At 50.4% G+C, this 23,736-nt stretch overlaps 1 protein-coding gene across 3 annotated transcripts; it reads right to left on the reverse strand.

Moving 5' to 3' along the window:
* Window positions 1-250: 250 nt before the first annotated feature.
* SIGIRR (single Ig and TIR domain containing) lies at window positions 251-22,326 on the reverse strand. 3 transcript variants are annotated; one of them, XM_037899502.2, is made up of 9 exons: window positions 22,199-22,326; window positions 20,522-20,720; window positions 18,245-18,375; window positions 16,005-16,145; window positions 8,922-9,065; window positions 8,166-8,268; window positions 7,053-7,203; window positions 3,152-3,326; window positions 251-1,557 (listed from the first exon to the last, which is right to left on the reverse strand). In XM_037899502.2, the coding sequence occupies exons 1-9, from the start codon at window positions 22,203-22,205 to the stop codon at window positions 1,355-1,357; spliced, it is 1,254 nt and encodes a 417-aa protein (XP_037755430.1). In that variant the 5' UTR covers window positions 22,206-22,326; the 3' UTR covers window positions 251-1,354. The 3 variants fall into 3 exon arrangements, with proteins under 3 accessions (XP_037755430.1, XP_037755429.1, XP_043404962.1); XM_037899501.2 differs by having other exon boundaries at window positions 251-1,560; XM_043549027.1 differs by lacking the exon at window positions 20,522-20,720 and having other exon boundaries at window positions 251-1,560; window positions 22,199-22,320.
* Window positions 22,327-23,736: the final 1,410 nt, after the last annotated feature.

The following is a 23,736-nucleotide window of genomic DNA, read 5'->3' on the forward strand; positions in this document are numbered from 1 at the left end:
GTCAGAGGCCTTTGCCAACACACCTCAGTCCTGACCTGCAGCCCCCCTGCTATTCCAGTCCTGAGTCCCCACTAGGCTCTGCCCCGTTTCCTGCTACTACAAGCCCTTGGCCTAGGAGTAGCTCTCCCTGGGGCTGCATGTCACTGCCCAAAGAGGGAAGAACGTGAGATCCCAGCCCTCCTTACACAAAGAGCTCACAACTTCCATCCTCTCCTAAAACTGCTGGTGGAGGGAAAAGGCCAAGAGCAGCTTAAAACAACAGTTATTTTAATTGTATTTCAAAAAGAAGAAAGAGCAAAGCGGCTCTGTGAATCAACGAAACCCTTTCCAAAGCCGTCCTGTCGGTCCCTAAGGAGCAGCGCTGTAAAGCCTGCCGGTGAGCGATGCTGTTACAGGGCACTTCCTGGAGAGAGCGACACGTCCCTGCTCTTGCTCCTTCACAGGAAATGGCCCCTGCTGAAGTGCTGGTGGTACAAGAACCCCTGAGTAACCAACCGTGCAGCAGGGGAGGATCAGCCTCTGCTTTCAGTCCCCTGGGTTTTTCTGGTGTCTGCCCTCAAGCTGCTTTAACGCCCCTGGCTGTCACTGTCCTTCAGTCCTGAGGCTGAGTTAGGTCCCCCCAACTCCCATCAGACCTTTGCGCTGTCTGGCCTCTTATCCACACACTAGCTCCAGCTGCTGGCTGAGGCCTCCATGTGCATTTGCTGCAACAGTGCTACGCTGTCCTATGGCTCTACATTTCTCATTACAAATCCCAGTCCCCTTTCAAGGTGACCCCATCCTTAGCCCTGCTGGTGGTGTCCCCCCCAACCCAGTCACCGCTAGACCCAGTGCCGTGGGACAGCCAGGAACTCCGTGCTTGCCAGGTACCACATGACGCAGTATCTCGGTACCCAATGGCCACAACAAAATCCAGCACCTCCTTGGCATCAGTTACTGCAATGCCCCCCTCATGGTTCTAGCGATCACAGAGACAGCCCTCACCATCTGCAATGCCATGGCCCACCTCAGCGCACCAGCTTTCCCTGGGCTTTTCCCTCACCACCCCCCCAGTCTCTTTCAGCCCATTCCAGGCTGAATTCTTCGTTCCTAACGATTTCCCTTGGTCCTGAACAGTTGCAAAAACTAAGATCCCCAGCATTTAGATGGGACTGTAAGGCTTCAGTGGGTGGGTAGAAAGTCAGCCCTTTCCCCTGCCTTGACTGCCCCATAGAGAACACCCCGGAATGGGATTGCTGAAGACCTGCCCAGGCCTCTGGGTTAAAGAAACTAGCTGAGCAGCATTTCCTGCTAAAGGGACATCAAGATGGCCAGTCCCATGGGAGCAATAATCCCACCGTCTCTGCTCTCCCTCTCAGAGGTCGTCTTCTGTCACGAGGCAGTAGAAGTCTGTCCTTGCTCCGTAGTTGCGTGAGCCGAGGTCAGAGATGTCTATTTCGCTCCTCTGGCCCTCTTCCAGCTGCACTTCTTCCATGATGCCAGCTGCTAATGCTGGTGGTCCGTCAGGGCTAGTCATTCGAGGGGGCGGAGGGCCCCTTAAAATGGACCCACGGACACCTGCTGGGATGGAGAGAGAGTACAGATCGGTGGGGGATGGGGGACAGGACCCCCAGCCGCTCCTACTCTGTGGGAATCCCAGGAGTTCTGGCTTGCTTTGAGGGTGGAACGGGGATTTTGGATAGAGACTACAGGGCTTTCCTACCACAGAACAGCAATTCTAGGGTCAATCCATACCAGCCAACGGCGAAGAACAGGAAGTTAAAAAACCCAGGAACTAACTGTTCCTCCTAGTGAAGAGCTGTTGCCACATCTTCCGGTCACAGTCTTCCCAATCTCCTTGCCAGTGCCCTGCCAAGCTAGAGAACAAGGCTGCCCCAGAATCCCAGCACACTGCTGCACTAGCCGAAGAAGGGGAGCTTTTCCATGCCTTGTGTGGGGATGCAGCACACAACCAGTAACTCCTGTTCCTGACACTTGGGTGCCTGAGGCCTGACAACTTGCTGTCAGGCGGCAAAGAGCACCTGGCAGAATAACCGCAGTGCTCCTGTCTGAACTCCAGCCAGCTGTGCCAAGCCCATCATTTCTCCACTCTCCTCCTAACAAGACAATCCCTGGGCGCAAACAAGCTGAGCTCTGCGTTGCCAGCTGTTTGTAAATCTTTTATAAGCACAGGACTTACTTGAATCCTGTGACTAAAATTAAAATATATTTCCCGGCAACTCAGCATGTGTTAACAAACCCTGGACTGCCTCTCCAAGACCTTTGGGGCAGATACCGGTAAGCGTACCTCCCTCCCACTACTCCAGCCAGCAGCAGCTCTTCCAGAGGCTTGGGAAGAGACAAGGCCCAGCAAGCATCACTCTCTTTTCGGCCTGGGAAGGAAGCGAATGGCCACTGGTACAATCTTTCCCTTCTCTTTAGCCCGTGCTCTCTTTGACATGGTGACTTGGAGGGTATTAGACTGCTTCAGCCTGCACAGGGAAAGGGATGGGGCCTCCAATTCCTCTGCGTTTCTCAGAGCCCTAGTAAACTGCGGGGCTCTCCCCAAGAGGCCGAAAGAGAAGAGTAGGTGGCACGTGTGCATGTTGGGGGTAAAGGGGAGGAGCTGGGGTTGGTGGCCGTCCAGGGTGATTTAGTTAGTCCCAGGCATGAATATCTTGTGTTAGAAACGGGTAGCCGATCAGGATTTGAGCACATCAAACCCAATCCAAAGTCCATGGCAAGGACAGCCCTGGGGGCATGGGAAGGAAACTCACAGCCACCTCTATGGGGGGCAGGTCAGAGTGCAAGGCTCCAGCAGGCAGATGCAGAGAGATGGAGAAGGAGGAACTGTTGAGATGGCTATCAGTGGCCCTTTGTCATTGCTCAGCCCACTAATCCTGGCTGTAACCTCAGACGTGAGGTTGGAAATGCTGCTCTGAGGGGTGAACTTTGCTCCTACTCGAGCCCAGCTCCATGTGCGGAACACCAGCGGGAGGGGCACATACCCCAGGGAAGTCTGGCCCTATGGGTGCAGGTTCCTAGACACTAGGTGTTCATGGAATAAGTGGCTGCAGCCCAGCCAGCGTGTTGTGACACCCCCTTTATAGAATGGGGCTCAGAAACTATGGCAATGGGAGCCATATAAGAAACAGACAGATGGTTACGGTACCCAGGTCTCCCTCAGGATGGGGGTCTCCTCGGTACTCCAGGTAGCTGCTGTGGAGAATCAGCATGGGGTCCTTGTCCTCCTCGAGCTGGATCTGAGGGTCCGCCATGATCCCCTGGTAGGACACCTTCCGTGGCAGAGCCAGGCACAGCTCCTTCCAGAAATCTGACGACGGGGTCTGTAAGGAAGAGGGAGAAACCTGGTTACATTCCCCTCCAAGCTCTGTTCGAGCCATATCCTTCGCCGAGTGCAAAGCCCCGCAACCCCTGACACGTCTCTGGACAAGTTTCAGCACCTACTTGCTGAGCACATTCTTGGGGCATGTGAGCTGTGACACATGCAGCAGGTCTGGCTCCTGAAAAGTTTATGGAGACAGAACTTCTTTTTCGGCAGTGGGAGCTGGAAACTCAGCCAAAAAATCAGAGGAAAATGGAACTTTTTTAAAATTTGTATTCTGTCAAGCCTAGAGGCCCCAGCCGTGCCCAAGACCCCATTGTGTTAGCCCTGTCTGTAGCTGCAGGAAGGGACAGTCCTTACCCCACCAAGCATAGTCTAGACACACAAGGCAGCCAAAGGGTGGAAGGGGAAATGAGGCACAGAGGGGAAGTCCCTTCCCCAGAGAAGGTACCCAGCAGGTCAGCGGTGCAACTGAGAGCAGGGAATAGAACCCAGGTCCCCTGACTAGATGTCCTCTGTTCTATCCACCAGAGCATCTTCCTCCCACAAACTTCTGCCCCTTCTGGGCATTCCCCACACTCCTGGGTCCCACAGAGAGCAGGGGAACGGTGTAATCCTGTCTCTTCACTGGGAACTGCACATTATCGGAACCAAGAAGGATTCGGTGCTACCTTATCTGCAGTGCCAGGATCAATTCTGGAGGAGTAAATGCTGTACAGAAGTGCCTGAGATCTGACCAATCCAGCTCCAAGAAGCTTCCAAACCCCTTCAGTCAGGGGCAAGTGTGGATGGGGCCTGCCGTCTCGGACACTGGCCGTCTGGCGTGTGCAATGCTTTCTTCTTGAAGCTGGAGGGGGCCTTGCATTTGTTCAGTGCTGCTTCACTCTGGCAGGGCTGCTCCAGCAGTACAGCTCCCTAGTGTCAGCAAGGGCGTGTCCCTGCACATGTCTGAAGCCCCAGCAACAGAGCTCTCTCTGGCAAAGGCTGTATTCAGAAGATGGCCTCTCGCCAAGCTGGGATCAGGAAAAACAAGCAGAACCTGGGTGGAGATCCTGGCAGAACTGCTGAGACTGTATGGAGGCTAGAAGCTGCAGGTCTAGGCTTGGGTTTCAAAAAGAAACAGCTGTGAGAAGCAGCAGGACTTCATTTTAGGCCCAAGAGAAAGCTTCTGTCCAGTTTTCCAAGCTAGCTTTCTAGTCCCAAACACGCTGCTCTGGAGAGGGTTAAAGTGCAGGTCTCCCTTGGACAGAACGGGGCTCCAGCTCCAGTGTGTGTCGCTGAGTTCAAAGCCAAGGTCCTGGCTCTTGTAACTGCCAGATCCTGGGCTCTGGGATTTGACAGTGGAGTCTTTCCTTCTTCTGCATCGTCACCAGGAATAATGATTCTGCATGATGCCTTCCCTGCTTACGTCTGTGCAAACCCATTAGCCTTCCGTGGCTTGCACCGGCATAGCCGAGGAGAGGAAGACGGGGGTTACACCAGTTGCACTGAGGGCAGAGTTAGGCCTGCAGGGCCCCTATTGCTAGTGATGGTGCAGGGAGGGAAAGAGCCCAGTGTGAGTTTGGGGTTGGCTGTTAGAATTCACATTTGACTTGTGAACTGAGCACTTCTGGTCTGAAATTAGAGACAAAATCCACCCAGAGCTCCAGGGAGCATGCATAGTGGGGAAGTAGGAGAGGTAGGTGAGGACATGGTGCTACCGCTCTTTGCCCCCACACCTTCAAGCTGTGCCCCCAGTAGTGCAGAGAAAGTAGTTTCAGCATTTTCCCCAAATGCGGGGATTAGCTGTTCCTGTCCCATAAGTGGGGCGCACAAGGGCCAGGGACAAGCCAGCCCTAAATTGCTCTTGGTAGTGAAAGCCAAAGATTAAACTTGGCTTTGGATGCACATGTCAAAGCCATGTGAGAAAGGCAGTGTGTTCCCATGAACGTAATGAGCCAAAGGGTTTAAATGGTTGGCTCCATCCTGAGTCATCCTGTGTCAGGTACACAGGGGAACACGGCTAGTCTAATGAGAGAGCCCAAACGCTAACAGTGTACACCCAACCTCTCTCCGAGAACTGGAGAGGAGTCTACAGCCAAGTGAGTGGCACCAGGGGAGTCCATGCTGATCTCTGAAGAGTAGCACCGCTGGGAATGTAGCTTTCGATAACATGACTGAAGAGGGAACATTATTAATTGTAGGGAGTGGTTTAAAAATGCTCTACTGTCACTGTGGGCCTCACTCTTTACACTGTTAGACATCCAATCTCCTGCACAATTGTGTATCTAACTTTTCCATCCCATTACCACATCTGCAAAGGCAGCCTGGGTAAGTGTGGTCATTCCTGCGCACAGACAGGAGACTGGGGCTCTGTTCCAGCTCTGCCACTGATTTGATGTGTGTCTCTGGGCAAGTCATTTACAGCCCGAGTTTCAAAGTCCTCAGCACCCAGCAGCTCTCGTTGTTCTTAATGGGAGATAAGCTCTTCTGAAAATCTGTCCCGTAGCCTCTGTGTCTGTTTGGAGATGATGATCCTTCCCCAGCATTGTAGCATGCGGAGACATCTCTTAATCTACTGCCCATTGCCGTCTCTCAGGTTATGGTGCCACCACGTGGCCATCTGGGTCACTACCTGGAGCTACAGCACTTCTACGAAACTCCATGCTCCTTTGCCTCTGAGCTTCCAGGCAAGGGAGGATTATGTGGATTACAGGATTTACTGTTCTTTGTGAAAAACCCCAGCCAGCAATTAATGTGGGTAATGTGTCAGTGGCCAGAGGGCTTCTCAAGGAGAGCTGCAGTGCAGGGAGCCCAGGGCAGCAGCCAAGAGGCCTGCTGGGGAGAGCTGCAGTGCAGGCTGTTCAAAGGCCATGGCGCTCTAATTCTGGTATTGCAGGACACTTCCAGCAAGACTGCCTAAGGGCTTGTACACACTACCACTTAAGTCGGTATAACTTAGATCGCCCAGGGTGTGAACAGCCACCCTGTTGAACGACGTAAGTTACACTGGCGTGGACAATGCTATGTCGTCGGGAGAGCTTCTTCTGTTGACAGAGCTACTGCCTCTCACGGAGGTGGTTTTATTAGACCGACAGGAGAGCTCTCGCCCGTCAGCGTAGAGCATCGTCTCCAGATGTGCTGCATCGGCGCAGCTGCAACGCTGTAGCGCTTCTAACGTAGACTAGCCCTGGGTAGCAATAGGCTTGGCCTGACAGTTCAGCACCTCTCCTTGCAGTAGGATACAGTCTGTGTGGGTTTGGGAGAATCTCTGGTTTCTCTGTTACCTCAGCAGGGTTGAAGTGGCGCTCACTGCCTTCAGAACAGGAGGCTGCAGCATCTCTCAGTGGCCAGGAACTGACAACTCATTGGAGTTGGCTTGCCTTCCCAGTCAAAGGGCTAGAGTAACCATAGCAGATGCCAAGAGGAGGGATGTATAGGGGCAGGACAGTGAAGTGTCCCAGCAGAGTTCAGCGGGGAAAATCCTGAAGACCCCACTCAGCCTATCTCGCTCTATTTTTCAAGCTCTGGAGTAGCAGAGTGGCCTTGGCACACACCATTGTGAGGTCAGTGAGCAGAGGGAACGTCTCAGGCCCTCCACCACAGAGAACCACGTTTGCGTGTCAGTGCTTCTTGTAAATTTTGAAATGCTGCTTTGTCAAGGAGAGTGGTACCCAGAGCCTTTCATCAGTACTGTGAGAAACCTCACTGACCAGAGCCTTCCGCTCCCACCCCACTCACAGCTTACCATTGAGCTGGCCCGCCAGAGCAGTAAGGTCAGAGCATTCTTGTGCTGCTTCAGCACGTTAATGGCCATATGCTCTATCTCCCGATACTGGCTTTCAAAGGCGACAAAGATGGGTCTTTGGGACAGTTCCAACAGCCTCAACAGGCCGTCCCTGCAATACAAGGCAACCATTTCAGGGAGTTAGGAGTGCAATGAATCACGCCTGTTCAGCTTACCCATCTCTTCATTGCCCTGACCAACTGCAAAGCAATGGAAAGGCTCCCATTGACTTCAGTGAGCGTTGGCTTGGGAGCTAACTGCTTTGGAAGCTGGAGTAAGGACAATAGAGGCAAGGTTTTTAGGGCTTGTAACCGCATTATAGGTGGAGCTGGAAGAGATGCCTTTTGTTAAGATTGCCCAATACTGTCTATGATAAGATTGCATTAATTTGCTTATAACTTTGGCAAACTTTCACAGTTTGGACTGGAATTTTCCATGTCACATGTCTAGCAAATGTTTTAGAAAGTTTGAGCTAAAAAGTTGAACCATTTCAGAGAACAAGATTAGGGAAGAATTTTTTTTTCACCTTTCTTTAAAAAAAAAAATCTTACAATAGTTTCATTCAGAAGCTCTGGCTTTGGAACAAGAGACTTGAAATTTGGTGGGATTGGGAGGAGGTCACCATGGTGCCCAGGATGTGCCTTTTGCTGCTCCTAGGAAAATACACCCGAACCTGGCCTGGGAAAAATTGCAGTTTGCACGTGCTCAGTAGAGACTTGTTAGAGTTTGGTTGCTAAACACTCTGAAGATTCTGTCTGCACTGAGCATGCTCTAGGTCACCGAGCAGGACTTACTTGCAGTTGCTCCTCACAGCCACCACAGGCTGCTGTGGCACCAGACATAGGAACTGAGAGCGGGGAGACTCTCTCCTGTGCTCTCAGTGACTCCACTGCTGGGCACCCCAGCAGTGTGGAGAAGGAAGAGGAGGAATAACATGACTGGATTGCAGAGGGGGGAGAAGAACAGGGTGCAGTCTGCCATGCAGTCATTCTGACAATCTAGTGAGAACTACCTCTGTGCTTCTAGGAGAGCAAAGCAGCAGCCCAGAACCCTGCTCAGTGACCAGCCAGTTACCTGAAGTTGTTGATGCACCAGTCTTGCTCCAGGTATGCATACGAGAGAACCACAATGAGGCGCCGGCACCGGCTCACGTTCATAATCAGGTCTGCTGAAGGCTCTACGGGAGTAGGATAGGAATGAGATTCAGAGTCACAGCCATGGCAAAGACTAAGCAGAGCCAGAATGGGCCACCAGCACTTCACTATTCCTCCTCCTCCTCCTCCTCCAGGAATGGCCTGCCTTAGCATCCGAACCCAAACTGAGGGCAACAGGGTGTCCTCACGAAGAGGCCCACAGTCTCTCAAACAGTTGAATTCATAACACAACCTGTCTTAGAGAGTAAAGTGCTCCTCTCCCAGACTCAGGTTACACTGCCGGATCTGAAGAAAGTGTTTCCCAGTGATTACAGCAGGGGACCAAGTGTCAGGACTCCTGGGTTCCATCCCCAACTCTCTCACGGAATTGTTATATGACGTTGGAGGGAACACTTGACCTTTCAGTGCCTCTCTTTTCCCATCTCTAAAACACTCGGCTATTGACATCACAGCATTCTGAATCAGTTTGTGTTTGTAATCTTTGACAGCAAGGTGTGTGGGAGAGCAAAGGGAAGTGGCATACCAGAGAGCAAATCTGCTATGCAGGGTGACGCTTCCTGGGTCCTAAAGGGCAGGTTCATTAACCTAAGGTCCAGGCTGACTTCCCAGCAGTGGGAGTATGTCCATTTGCCTCCCATCTAACCTGTGGCCTGGCAGCGTCTGGGATGGTCCATACCTGAGTTGGGTAGGATGGTCTTATCATCCAGGAAGAGCTTGTAGCCGTGACGGTTCTCCAGCTGCGGCTTCATAATGAAGTTTACAAACTTCCTGTCGTCCGGGGAGTTTGCATAAGACACATACGCATCATACAGCTTCCCATCTGTGAAAAGTGCCCAGCAGGGCAAGGGAGAATGGGGGTGGCAAAAGACACATTTAACATTACAGTGTGGCAGATACAGAGCTCAGTTTGTCAGCACGGACAGCCAGTTTCCTATAAGCTTCCCAACTGGGGAAAGCATTGCTAAGACACCTCAGGCTGGAATCTCTTTGGGGCAGGGCACCTGTGTTAACTTGCATACGAATTGCTGTGTCACTAGATGGTGCTACTTCCAGGATTTTTAACGACACTGAAAAACTCACCATATAGGAAACCCAACATCCCAGCCACATGGACCAGAAAGCTGCAGGGGTGGACTTTAAAATGTCCCTGTCCTCCTGAGAGGAGCAAGGCAGGAACTGGAGCGGGACCTGATCTTACATCCCAGTGTCCTGGTGACATCATCCAAATTCTTTCCCCAAAGAGGACTATACTTGTTATTACCACTGGTTTGTGCTAGCAGACCACATGTTTTTTTTTGGGACAAGAACTATCTCTTCGTAGATGCTTTGAAGAGCGCCAAGCAGATGGTGGGTGCTCTGTAATACAAGTAATACAAATCCCACAGCAACCCTGGCAATGGTCCCAAGTATCTGTCTTCAACAGTTCTCACCATCTCTATACTGATGTATTTTTTAATACGCAGAAATAGGAGATAAAATACACATGCACATACTCCTAGTATTCCCAGATTCTAAAAAGACACCATAATTAGAGAGACAAGGTAAGTGAGGTAATATCTTTTATGGACCAACTTCTGTTGGTGGAAGGTACAAGCTTGTACCTTTCACCAACAGAAGATGGTCCAATAAAAGACATCATCTCACCTACCTCTCATATCCTGGGACCAAATATGGCTATGGCAACCTTGCAAACAACCATAATTTGAGTTAATGTTGAAAGAATCCATGATATATTTTGAGCGAAAAATCCTTAAGAGTATTGCAATTTTAAAGAAATGACAACAAAAAGTCCCAAATAAAAATTTAGCCAAGACAGTGGATAATAAAGAATTAAGTTCACCCAAACAATCTTAACTCTGCCCCACCACGCCAACAACCAGAAACCTGGAGAACACTTTATCCGTCCATTACTCAGGGACATCTCATTAATGACTGCAAAAAAAATCATACTGAACTTTTGTGACGGACTGCAAAGATTATCTGTGTGCTGATGGCACAATGGGGAAGAGTTAAGGATGTCTAGGTGACTTATGTATTTGCCAACTTTCCAATGTTTAGGTGTTTCTGTAGAGTGGAATTCCTAGGATTTCTAACCTGTGTAATACCTTCTGCTACAGAATCACTTACCAGCTTCACTTTGACAATAATCCTAAAGGTCTTGTCTTCAAGATGGGTTGCACTGATTTAACTTAAGGTGTTACTTAAACCAATTTAGTTCAACTGGAGCAAAAGTTGAATGGGAACAGATTCAATCTAAATCACAACTGGACCTATAATGGGGTATGCAAGACAGGAAGAGGGTAAATTGGCTATGAAAGGCTAAATCAGCCCAACTGGAGACACCTGGAGCAGGAAGCAGGCTTCCAGGGAGGGGTTTAACAGGAAGAGGCCTGGGCCCTTGGGGGAGCAGACAGAGAGCCCAGATGCTAGGCTCTCACTGTGGGAGAGAAGGCTGGCTAAGGCCAGAGACTGGGGAAGACTGATGTCTAGCAGATCTCCTGGAACGGAGAAGAGGTTAATTTTATATTGCTTTAGGCTTATTTTGGATTTTGAGTGCCCTGGAAGGGGTAGAACTGCAAGTAACCTAGCCAGAGGGCTAAGTCTTTGCCCCCAGAAAGTGCTGGAGGCTGGGCGGAGCAGTGGAAGAACCGCTGGGAAACTGAGGCTGCACTGCACAATGCTCGAAGGGGGCACTCAGGTAAGGATGTGCTAGAACAGCCATTTTTAAACTGAAGTAAGTATCTACAGAAGTGTTTGAACTGGTTTACATAAACTGGTGCAGATGTGTGTAGACAAGGCCTAACAGTGAAAAGTGTCTTTCATAAGAGTTAAAGAAATGGTACCGGTTTTCATAAGAATACAGAAACTCTGTAAAGTGAATGCCATTGTATCTTTTTAGGAACATAGCATCTTAAGTTCACACGTGTATCTTTTTAAAGAAATCACAGGGGAAAAAAGACAGTTACCCAACTTCTTGTAACTGTTGTTCTTCCAGATGTGTTGTTCATGTCCATTCCAATCAGGTGTGCGTGCGTCGCATGCATGGTTGTCAGAAACTTTTTCCCTCAGCAGCTCCCCTCGGGTCAGCTAGGGAGCCTCCTGGAGTGGCGCCCTCATGGCATTCAATATAGGGCCCTGCCAACCCGACCCCCCTTTAGTCCCTTCTTGCCGGCTATTCCGACAGAGGGGAAGGAGGGTGGCTATTGGAATGGAAGTGAACAACACATCTCGAAGAACAACAGTTACAAGAAGGTGAGTAACCGTCTTTTCTTCTTCGAGTGTTTGTTCACGTCGATTCCAATCAGGTGACTCCCAAGCTCTCCCCGGGGGGGCGACGACTCAGAGTTAAGGAATCATTGATTGGAGAACCACCCTGCATCCTCTCTAGCATGCTGGGTGATGGCATAGTGGGTGGTAAACGTGTGCACCGAGGACCAGGTTGCCGCTCTGCAGATCTCCTGGATGGGCAGCTGGGCCAGGAACGTGGCAGACGAGGCTTGAGCTCGTGTTGAGTGGGCTGTAATAGCGCGGGCTGGGACCTTGGCGAGGTCGTAGCAGGTACGGATGCAGTCCCTGATCCAGGAAGAAATGCATTGTGAGGAGACCGGAGGCCCCTTCATTCAGTCTGCCACTGCTGCAAACAGCTGATTTGACTTCCTGAAAGGCTTTGTGCGCCCAATCTAGAATGCTAGCGCTCTCCGTATAGCTAGCGAGTGAAGCCTCTGCTCCTGTGCAGTAGCATGTGGCTTGGGATAGAAGACTGGTAGAAAAATGTCTTGGCCAATGTGGAATTGGGATACCACCTTGGGCAGGAAGGCCGGATGCAGCCTGAGTTGTACTTTGTCCTTATGGAAGACTGTGTAGCGGGGGTTGGAGGCCAACGCTTTTAACTCTGACACCCTCCTGGCTGATGTGATAGCAACTAGGAATGCCACCTTCCACGAGAGATACAGAAGGGAGCATGTAGCCAGTGGTTTGAATGGGGCCCCATTAGCCTAGTGAGGACCAGAGTGAGATCCCAAGCAGGTACCAGTGGTCGGGACTGTGGACATAGCCTTTCCATGCCTTTCAGGAAATGGCCCACCATAAGGTTGGCAAATACCAAGCGCCCCAACTCTCCTGGATGGAACGCCAAGATGGCCGCAAGATGTACTCTGATGGATGATCCGGCCAAACCTTGCTGCTTCAGATGCAGTAGATGCTCCAGGATGAATGGTATACATGCCCGAAGTGGAGGTAGGCGACTGCGCTCACACCAGCATGAGAACCTTTTCCACTTAGATAGGTAAGTGGCCCTCGTGGAAAGTTTCCTGCTACCAAGAAGCACCTCCCTCACCAATTCTGTGCATTGGAGCTCCATTGGGTTTAACTATGAAGCTTCTGAGCCACAAGATGGAAGGACTGGAGGTCCGGGTGAAGGAGGCGACCGTGGTCTGGTGTGATCAGATTGGGGGCGGCAGTGTGATTGGGATGTTCACTGACCGCTCCAGGAGTGTGGTGTACCAATGTTGGCATGGCCACACCGGAGTCAGCAGAATTACCTCCGCCTTGTCTCTGCAGATCTTGAGCAGTACCTTGTGGACGAGTGGTATCGGCGGGAAAGCATACATTAGATGGTCCCCCAAGGTAATGTGAACGCGTCCGAGATAAAGCCCGGACTGTGCTTTTGGAAAGAGCAAAATGTTGGACACTTCCTGTTGCTCCTGGTGGCGAATAAGTGTACCTGGGGAAACCTGCACCTTTGGAAGATGGAATGTATGACATCTGGCCAGATGGACCACTCATGGTTGCGAAACAACCTGCTGAGGTGGTCTGCAAGCTCGTTCCGTACTCCAGGGAGATAGGACACCTCCAGCAGCACCTCCCTCACCGATTCCATGCATTCCGTGAATGGAGTGGGCTATACCAAAATCCCACAGCTGGACAACCTCCCGCCCTGCTTGTTTATGTAAAACATGGCGGTGGTGTCAGTCAGCACTGCCATGCATTGACCCTGTATTCTGGTATGAAAGGTCTGGCAGGCTAGTCTCACTGCTCTGAGATCCTTTATAATGATGTGGAGTGGGATCTTGGACTGCGACCACCTGCCCTGAGTCTGTAGGTCTCCTAGCTGGGTCTCCCAACCCGTTACTAAGGTCATGGACAGTTGAGGGGTGCTGAATGGTCTGCGAAGGAGTCCCATGCGAGGGTCCAGCCACCAGCATAGGACATCTAAGACTCACTCTGGCACCATTACTACTGAATCCAAATTGTCTCAACCTGGGTGATAAGCTGAGGCGAGCCACACCTGGAGTGGTCTGAGCCTCAGCCTGGCATGCCTGACCACATAGGTGCATGCCGCCATGTGTCCCCAGGAGACTGAGGCATGTCCTCGCGGTTGTGGTGAGGTATCGCCTGAGAGTCTGAATGATGCCTGTCAGCCCCTGAAATCTGGACTCTGGTAGTATGGCTCTTGCCTGAACCGAGTCCAGCAATGCCCCAAATGAATTCTATTCATTGGGTCGGTGACAGCGTTGACTTGTCCACGTTGAGGAGGAGACCTAGTCTCTGGAAGGTCTCTCTGACTAACCAGACCTAGGACTCCACCTGCTCCCTGGAGCGCCCCCGCAGAAGCCAGTCGTCAAAGTAGGGATACATCTGTATCTATCTCTTGCAGAGAAAAGCTGCGACCACCAACATGCACTTGGTGAACACCTGAAAGGCTGTCGATAAACCGAATAGGAGCACCGTGAACTGATAGTGTATGCGGTCAACAACAAACCTCAGGAAACATCTGTGGGCCAGCCAAATGGCTATATGAAAGTACGTGTCTTTCATGTCGAGGGTGGTGTACCATTCCCCTGGATCCAGGGAAGTGATAATCGTGCTCAGGGAGACCATTCAGAACTTCAACTGTACCATGAACTGGTTGAGTCCTCGTGGGTCTAAGATGGGTCTGAGACCCCCCCTTTGCCTTGGGGATTAGGAAATAGTGAGAGTAGAATCCCTTGTCCTTTAGCTCTTGAGGAACCTCCTCCACTGTCCCTATGGTGAGGAGCGATTGCACCTCCTAGCTAAGGAGTTGTTCGTGAGAAGGGTCCCTGAAGAGGGACGGGGAAGGGGGTGGGAGGGATGGGGAGGAGCAGAATTAGAGCGAATATCCCACTTCTACCATGCAAAGAACCCAGCGGTCCAATGCTATATGGGATCACGCATGGTAGAAGTGGGACAGACAGTTCAGAAAGTGGGGGAAGGATCCGGGATAGGGGCGGGTGCGCTGTCCTCAGGTGTCCCTTCAAAACCCTTGTTTGGATCCCGACAATGGCTTGGTCAAGCCCTGCCCCTGGCCTGAGGGAGGGTTAGAAGGTCTACGCCTATTGTTCCTGCCCCTACGGTGGTATGTATCCTGCCTCGGGCGGGGCTGGTGTTGCCTCTGTTGCCGCTGAGGTTGAGGCTTGAAAGGCTTTCTCTGGGTAGCAGGCGTGTGCATCCCCAGAGATTTCATCGTTGCCCTCGAGTCTTTTAGGCTGTGAAGCCTTGGGTCTGTCTGGTCTGAAAACAGCCCTGCACCCTCAAAGGGAAGGTCCTGCAGGGTCTGTTGAACTTCCGGGGAAAGCCCAGAAGCTTGGAGCCATGTGGTTCTCCTCATGACCACCCCAGAGGAGATGGTACATGCCATCAAGTCTGCCAAGTCAAGGGAGGCCTGTAGGGATGTCCTGGCCGCTCCCTTCCCCTCTTCAACCAGAGCTGAGAAATCCGCTTTTGACTCTGCGGGGAGCAACTCTCTGTACCTGGACATAGAGTCCCAAGAGTTAAAGTTATACCTGCTGAGGATAGCCTGCTGGTTGGCTATCCTCAGCTGTAGGCCCCCCGCAGCATATACTTTCCTGCCAAAGACGTCCATACATTTGGCCTCCTTAGCCTTGGGTGCTGATCCCACTCTCCAATTTCTATACTAACTACTAAAACAAGAAACTGGGTAGGACTAAGTAATAGGCTAAGGGAACACCTGCAAGAAAGCGAAACGCACTTCCAATGCTGCCACAGACAGTAAGAAGGAACTGAAGTGGGGTCAGGTCAGCAGGGTTATATATTGAGCACCATGAGGGCACCATTCCATGGGGCTCCCTAGCCGACCCAATGGGAGCTGCTAAGGGGAAAAAGTTTACAATGACTGTGCATGCAGCATGCGCACACCTGACTGGAATCGACGTGAACAAGCACTCGAAGAAGAATGTCATTCCTGAAACTCCCTGAGTGATTTGCTGAAAACTTTTTTGAAGAACTGAGCCTCCAGATGAGATGTGGTATAGGAATTTTCAAGTTGATTGGTTTGGCTTTGGTGGAGTGGATTGACAAATTATGCTTTTAAGAGGAAGCTAGCTTCAACCTTAACTCGACATATGGAGTAGCCTCCGTTCACAACGTACTGAACCAAGAGGAGAGAGACTCTATTAGAGGAAGAAGGAGTCACAATCCAGACACATTAGGGATTATCTTAAAAAAAAAAGTCTCTGCTATATGGAGCACTCTGGGCAAGCTAGGAGGAGGCAGGCTGGCCCTTGGGTGGGAGTCACCCTGTGGACAAGTGGAGGCTGGAAAATCCCCTGGGTCTGGGGCAATTCTAGTTCACGTCTGCTTTCCAATCCTTTTCTCATGAAGCCTTTAGAGAAGCAACAGAATCCCGGAATGTCTGGATCATTGAGTCTTTCCCCGTCTCCCTCAAACCCAAAATGCAAATGGCACTGAAAGCCAGATTCACAAAAGTCCTAAGGGTTACCATTGATCTCCAGCTCCCCATAACGGTTCCTGTACCAGAGCAGCATATTCAAGCGGCACTTCACATAGATCACAGCCATGAGCAGCAGCAGCCCCAGGACGAGGAGGGCTGCCAGCACTGCACTCACATGTCCAGCAGCTTCTGCAATTACAGGGAAGGGCATTTTCAGTACATTTAGCATTTGAACTAAAGGAATTTATACCTTGGTGAATGAGGAGTTTGGGGTAGGTTATGGTCTGCAGAGGGAAGAACTGAACAGAGGTTACTGGCCTCAAAGCTCTTAGCTAAAACCACGTGTTGTCAGATTACAATCTAGTAAAACAGTTGCAGCGTCTGCCTGTGGATGCTGCCCTGCACGTACATGGGATGGACTCTCATCTAAAGGGTTTTTTACAGCTCTAGCCACCAGCGTGAAGAGTGGCTCAGCTGCCTCAGCTTAAAGAAGGATCACACAGATCAGTGATACAGGCTCCGTGATCTAAAGGGGCCCCCAAATACTGTGACAGCAGCCTAGAAACAGATGAGAGGGTTTGGGGTCCAGGATATTTGGTGCTTCCTGGCTACAGTCAGCCACAGTGTCAGAGTTGAATTCTCCTCCTTCAGAATGGGACTAATGAATCCCTTGACTAGGGCATCCATGCCTGCACGCATGCACGCACCACAAATCTGGAGAGACTATGTTCAGTTGGGCTGAATCCAGAGATTCCCCATCATCAACTCCTTCTCACGGTTCTTTAAAACAAAGAAGTCTTGACCTAAGAGACTAGCCTCCTGGAGGCAGCCCCATCTCCAGGGCTTCAGGTTACAGTGCCATCATATGGCACCATATTCTGTCAGCATATTGAAAGAGAGCATCTTTACATAATAAAGGCCCCTTTGCTTCCCCCCCCCCACCCCATGCCAATAGTGTCTCATTGCTGGAGGGTTTACTTTCAAAAGAGCAACAGCTGAGAAAATTTGGCAGTAAGTTCAGGACTTGCCGCAGCAGGTCCCTGAAAGGGTTAACGCGCACTGCATGTTCCTTTAAACCCAAGAGCTAATCAAAGTAGGTCCTGCCACTCAGTGTCCTGGCTGGGCAATTCCACACACACAGTGGCTGTGTTACTACTCAGTGTATGCAGCATGGCAAGCAGGACTGCTCCAGAAGGGGGGTTCCAAAGTATCCTCTTGCTCACAGAGCAGAGATCCAAGGCAGTCTTGACAAGCCCACCATGAAAGTCTCACTGCTAAACTGACTTCATGCTCTGGTTATTTCATTACTGCCAAGACAACATCCTCTTCACTCTACAGCCGGGCTGCCCGAGGACTAGTCAGCCTCAGCCCTGCAGCAATCCCAGGGCCGTCCTTCCCTGTTTAACAGGTATGGTGTGAGTGCGACACAACAGTGGGTTCATGGACTCTGATTAGGGCTGCAGACTTGTCGTAACAGATTTTAAATAAAAAATCATGGAGCAGGCATGGTAAATTTAGTAAAAGTCATGGGGCTTGTGACTTGGGTAAAAAATGCTGCAACAAATGAGGGGGGAGCTGGAGCGTGAGCCAGCCACACTAACCCTACAACAGCGGCTCATGTCCTTCAGAGCTGGGCCTGGCTCTGGGCTCTGTGACCCCCTCGCTCCTGTCAAGTTACAATGCCACTCAATCAGATGTGATCTGGATGCCCCCTGGCATGATGGAGGGGCAGCCGGGCCAAACCTGGGCAGTACTGTGACCCTATGTGCCAGGTTGCAATGTCCAGGATGTGGAGCAGGGCCCAGCCGCAGCAGCTACCGCTGCAGGGTGAGTTTATTAAAATCACGGACAGAAAGAGAAATCCGAGACAAACAGGAAAATCACAGTATCCAAGAGGTTCTTCCCACTGTGACAAATCTGGAGCCCTAATTATGTGTGTCTGAGGTCCACTGAGGTCCACTGTGTGTCTGAGGTCAAGATCTCTCTAGATTCCATTGGAATTTATTTTTATGGGGGGCATTTTTTACTCTGGACAGCCTGTGAGGCACTCAGCATCTCCCACTCAGTCTGCAATATTAGGGCTAGTTACTGTGAAAGTGTTAGTCAGGATATTCAAGTTACTCCCAACTCATCTTGAAAATACCTGTAGCATTCTCTTTCCACCAGGAGAGCCGCCATAGACTGGCAAACCTTGTTGAAAGGCCTTATCCAATAGACACCACCGCAAATGGTATAGTAACCCCTTCCTTGCACCATTATCAGCGTGCTGTAAATGCCCAAAGAGCTACCTGATCTCTGTAGTGTGAAAGTGGCTGTGGTATTCCTAACCCAGCAGGCAAACACGCCGTAGTCCTCGTCGCTTGTCACGTTCACCCCCAGAAGGCTGGACATGAACTTCTCTGTTCCGTTATCACCGATCCTGAGGGACAAAAGAGGCTAGCATCAGTGCAGTGCTACAGGGTACACTTTCATGGAAATGGTTTCCTATTTTAACTAGGAGACTGAAGAGAACAAGAAGGAGCTTCCAGTTAGAGTTCTACACGTAGCCTACAGGAACTTGGTTTTGTCATTCTGCTATACTGTAGGGAACAATCCAGCCTGGAAAGGGAGAAGGACTGGATAGAAGGATAGTGCTGTCCACCTCTAAGCTCTGATAGGATTCTGTGATCTTCTTGAATGTCTTTACTTTAGAGTGAGCCTTTTGTTCCTTTACACAATAAATCATTAGCCAGGGTCCAGTTCAGCAGGAATCCACCTTGCACTTAGAGACCAAAGCCAAGATTTTCAAAAATAGCATCCTAAAGTCAGCATCCTAATAGTCATCCTAAATCTATAATTCGAATCTAACTTTCAGTGGCAGGAAAGCCTTCAAAAAGGTAGGAATTGCTTTGCTGGACTTCCCATTGCCTGGCCAACAAAGGAGATGGATAAGTGTGTGTGTGTGTGTGCGCGCGCACACCCCCTCCCCGCTAACAATAACCTCCAACAAGGAAGAACTTCAGATGACTTGCCTAAGATGGGTTAAGCTGCTGGCCCTACTTTCCATTCATGCTTGGCCATCATCACACCCCTCATAGCTGCAACTCCTGCTGGCAACAGGGATAATGTATTTGGCTGCAGTGTAGAAGTGGCCCAGGGTTCAACGTGCTACTAGCCTTGTGTCTTTAGCTCTCTCAAACCAGTATGCCCCTCTGGGAGCAGGGAACATGCTCCGGTAGAAAAGAGTTTTCGCAAGTGAAACACCACAAAGCTCAGGCTAACTACTGTTAAGTAAGGAGACCTGTTGGGAGCTGTTGAAAGCTCTATGGCTTTCACAGTGGAGCAGCAAAAAGTTAGCTAGTAGATGTGCCTCTGTAACTGAGGGAAAAATACACAGGGCCAGATTCTGCTCCCAGTGACTCTAGTGTCCTACTCAGTGGAGCTTCGCCGATCACAGTGGCTTTATTCTGGTGGCACTGACATCAGAATCTGAGCCAGAGCATGTAGCAGCCCTCGGACCCCACACTTTGTGCTGCAGAGAGTCTTGTGTTTAATTCACTGAGCCATAATATAAAATGGGCAGAAACATCAGCTGGCCTACATGCTTTGTGGGGCTTGGTTTGTTTTTTTTCTACACTGTGCTTCACTGTTTATCTGTGTCTATGGAATTACAATTTTTAGAACATACCTTAGAGAAAGAGGATAAATAGAACAGTGTGCTTGTACTCCAGAGACATGAGTTCAAATCTTGTGTCAGTCACAAATTAATAGATGTTGGGTGATCTTGGCCACTTCTCAGTTGTACCCAACCTCCACCTAAAAAGCTGACATCACCGGCATATTTCCTCAAGAGGCCCAAGATGGGAAGTGTGAGTCAGGACTGAAGTGCCCTCAGACGTAGAGGGAAGGCCAGGACTGGAATAGCAAGGGTGCTGCAGATCAAGACTGATCAACTCAGGGGTGTGAAATAGCTCTGCCCCCCCTCCCACCCCAAGCAATGCAAGTTTTGCACTGTCCACACCAGCACTTCCGCTTCTCGCCAAGGAAGAGTAATTATGCAGACAGAAGAGTGCTCTCCCGTCGGCATAGTGCGTCTTCGCCAGATGTGCTGCAGCTGTGCCGATGTAGCGCTGTGGTGTAGACTTGCCCTCAGGTGCATTGTCTGAGCTGTGGACAAGACTAACGGGGTGTTCTAGGTCAGGACTCAAGTGCCCTGGCAGAGCTGTGGGTGGGCCTAGAAGAACAGAGGTGCTGCAGATAAGGTCTGAGGTGCACTAGCAGAGCTGTGTGGGGAAGCCAGGGCTAGAAAGGGACGTGGCTTGGATCGGCACTTTGGCTAAGAGGATGTCTTGCTCGAGGTTTGAGCAATGATACCCTGGGGTCCAGGACTCATGTGAAGTTGACCTTATCAGTAGGAAACTGCTCAGTGGAGACTCTGTTATTGATTGTGGGTCCAGAACTCCCACTGAACGGTGGCTCACTGGATGCATGAATGCTATTTTAAGCAATGATTGAAGCAATTTGCCCTGCCTGTCAGTAGCCACCTCAGTGCCTCTTTCTATTTATAGACAGGTCAGACTCCTTACCAGTCTTTTTCCTCGCTGGTGTATTGGCTGCTCTCTTTGCCTAGCCAGTGGCCATCTTTCATCCATTGCAGGACGGGGTTGCAGTGCTGCTGAAAGGGCAGCTGCACAGTACAGTTCAGTGTTATCTGGCTTCCCAAGGCAGGCTCCAAAGTCTGGTTGCTGGATGGGAAGAGGACTTCTGGAGGCACACTGCACAGATCTACACGGGAGGGGAAGGAAATGCTGAGAGAGAGACTCTTTAAAGGGACAGCATCCATTTAAAAATAAGTCTCACATCTCTTCAGTTTACACCTAATATTAAATCCTTTCCTTTATAGTAGAACAACATCTGTTTTCTCCTGTCTTCCTTTGTGCCTCTGACAGCACTCTCTAAAGTCAGTCAGTTCTGCACCCGCAATGAAGAAATTGGTCACATGGTTAGTAAAATGAGTAGCAGATCCACACTGCCGATAATACAGACATGCAAAATGCCCCAACTGCCCAGCCATACAGTCTGTTTGTAACACACTGGTGTAGGGTGTGTGGCCATGTTTTTCCCCCCCAGCACCTGGTTCCCAATGACTATAACAGCCTCCTACTTGCTAACAAAATGCCTCCTATAGCACAAGGCGTAGGGAATTGTGTTGAAGGTTTCTCCACAGACAACTAAGGTGTCTAGGCTGTGTTGTGCACATGTGCAGTGTGTTACACCTTTTGTTAGTGAAAGTTGGTTAAAATGTGTCACTTCTGAAATGACAACGATACATACAGAGCAAGTGACTTTCACTCACATTTGCACCCCTTTTTGCCATTTCCTCTCCAGCTCTAAGGATTAGTGCAGACCATGGCAAAGAGCTACTTGCCCTCTAAAAGAGGCAATGTCTTGGGAGTTGAGCAGTGGGCGGGCAGCATCATGCCCTATCTCCTCATGGCTGCTGCTTTTCCTCTTCGAAGCAGCAGCCTCCTCTCCATGCCTGACTCAACTCCCACTGCAGTCAAGAGTAATATTTCAATGGGAATTGAGGCGTTTGACCCTTTACAGCTGGTGCAAGAGCCTTTTCCTCTGCACTTTGCACCATCTGTAATGGCTTCCCTGTACCTCTCCACCTCGTCAAATCTATGTTGCAAACCACTTTACTCCCCTGTCCCCCTCTCCTGTGTTGCTCATTCGCTATTTCATTCTGTCAAAGCACAGCTCGTGAGGCTCGCAGCCTTTGCTTCCTCCTCAGTTATGTTTCCATACTAGTGAGTAGTCAGGGGACTGTGTATACTTGCTCTTTATCGCCTCCATTTAGGATTTATTTTGGTCCCTGCTGCTGCCCTGGTTTCTTTTTAAATTCAGTGAACAGATGCTCAGAAATGGGTGAGTATTTACTGGGGGAGGTGGATTATATTACACTATAAGTATTGTTTTAATATTTCCTGTCAAAGCAAAGCTACCTATGCAAGGGCACTTATTCCTGCAATTCCCCCCTCCTACACTCATGGAGGTTTGCTTGCTGAGCGTCAGAGGCGCAGAATAGGACGCTCTGTGTGTGTGTCTAACAAGCCAGAAGTAACATAAGCAGTCAAGCGGCCTCTTCTGAAGCACAGCAATATTACTCCCTGCAACAGCCAGCAGGAGGCATCAGTGTTTCAAGCCAGGTATTTAATCTTGGCTCTGCAGCTATATTTGTGGGTGACTTCCCCCAGCCCTACCTTCCATGGTCAGCCGGATGGTGCAGGAGGCGTTTCTGTGGCCGTTCAGGTAGAGTGTGCAGGTATAGTTCCCGGCAGCCTGCAGACACTGGAAGGTGGCGTGCAGCGTGCTGCGCAGGTGGCTCTGTGCGGAGGGCTGCAGCAGGTTGCAGTCTTTGCTCCACAGGAGGTTAAAGTCTGAGCTGGACCGGAGGAGCTAGAGGCTCAGCTCGTCCAGTGGACAGAACAAATGATTACCAGGCTCCTGCTGCCTCTACACATTGTGATCATAAAAGCGGTCGAGGTCCTGGCAGGACAGATCCAAGGCTGGTGGGAATGACACAGGAATAAGTTAGAAATGAAATACACTGGGTTAAAATGTAACAGCTTGCACAGTTAGTAGCATGCTCTACACACACTGTGGAGGAGGGGTAGGCAATCAATGTTCCCCACTACCAGGCATACTGCAGAAATGACAAATATCTGCTGGGCCGGCTGAAAGAAACTAGTTATTTGTATTATAACTAGTCCTGTATTATTTGTGTTGTATTATAGTAGTACCTAGAGGTCCCAAGCAAGACTGTGTTAGGTGCTATACATACAGGAAGAGACAGACCCGCCGCAGAGAGCATAGATTCCTAACAGATAAGCCGGACAAAGGAAGGGTTATTATCCCCATTTTACAGATGGGGAAACTGAGCCTCAGGCACTAAGTGACTTGCCCAAGTTCATGCAGGAAGCCTGTGGCAGAACAGGGAACAGAGCCTACCTCTCCTGAGTTCCCATCCAGGGACTTAATTCCTCCCTGGAATAAGCGTGGACTGGCTGACATCAGCACCGCAGAGAGTGGAGAACAAATCTTCACCTGGCAGGTGATCAGGCAGGTGCCATGAGAAGGAATCAAGGGCATGGCTGGCAGATAAAGGCTCTGCAAGTAAAATTGCTAATGGGATGCTTCTAATCCTAGACCTACTGACTTCTCCAAGACACAGGATGTTACACAATAGCTCTTAATGCCATTACTAACCCAGTCTCTAGCACGGCCAGGTTTATTCTATGGAAGTTTTGTCAGACCCATATCTTCTAGCTGACCTTCAAGCCCTCTGCCTTGTCTCCCTCTGTAGTAAAACCCCCACCACACTTCCAAAGCAGCACTAGCTGGGGCAGGTTTCCGAGGCAGGGCTGGGTACCTGCTGGTATGTAAACATCAAAACCTGCTAGCTTTGCTTGCTGTGCAAACACTGTGGAGCCAGAATCTACCTAGAGCCTGCAGGAGAAAGTGTTGCTACTCCCCCAAAGGGGCTGAGCGCACACCCAGCCTGCCTAGAGGTGGAGGGAGAGCAAACTAAAGCAGACCAGGTTTTGCGTCGTCCTGCTGCTGCTGCAGGGCAGGGCTGAGGACCCCCTCTCCTCCTTTTACCGTACAGCCACGTGGATTTCAGCCACACAGACACTGAATTCAATGCAGGAGTGTCCCCAAAAGGAGTTTCTTTTCCCCATGGGTTTCCTGCCCAGACCTCTCATTCCTCATTTAACCTAGGCCAAGCTCAGCTGTAGTG

This window comes from Chelonia mydas, chromosome 6 (genome assembly GCF_015237465.2).
Source record: "Chelonia mydas isolate rCheMyd1 chromosome 6, rCheMyd1.pri.v2, whole genome shotgun sequence".
In the NCBI taxonomy this organism is placed as follows: domain Eukaryota; kingdom Metazoa; phylum Chordata; order Testudines; family Cheloniidae; genus Chelonia; species Chelonia mydas.

Coding starts and splice junctions, on each gene's coding strand:
- SIGIRR (XM_037899501.2), bottom strand. Junction 18,376..20,521: donor ACCAGCGAGGAAAAAGACTG/GTAAGGAGTCTG, acceptor TTTGTCCCTCAG/GATCGGTGATAACGGAACAG. Junction 1,561..3,151: donor CCATCCTGAGGGAGACCTGG/GTACCGTAACCA, acceptor TCTCCATCCCAG/CAGGTGTCCGTGGGTCCATT.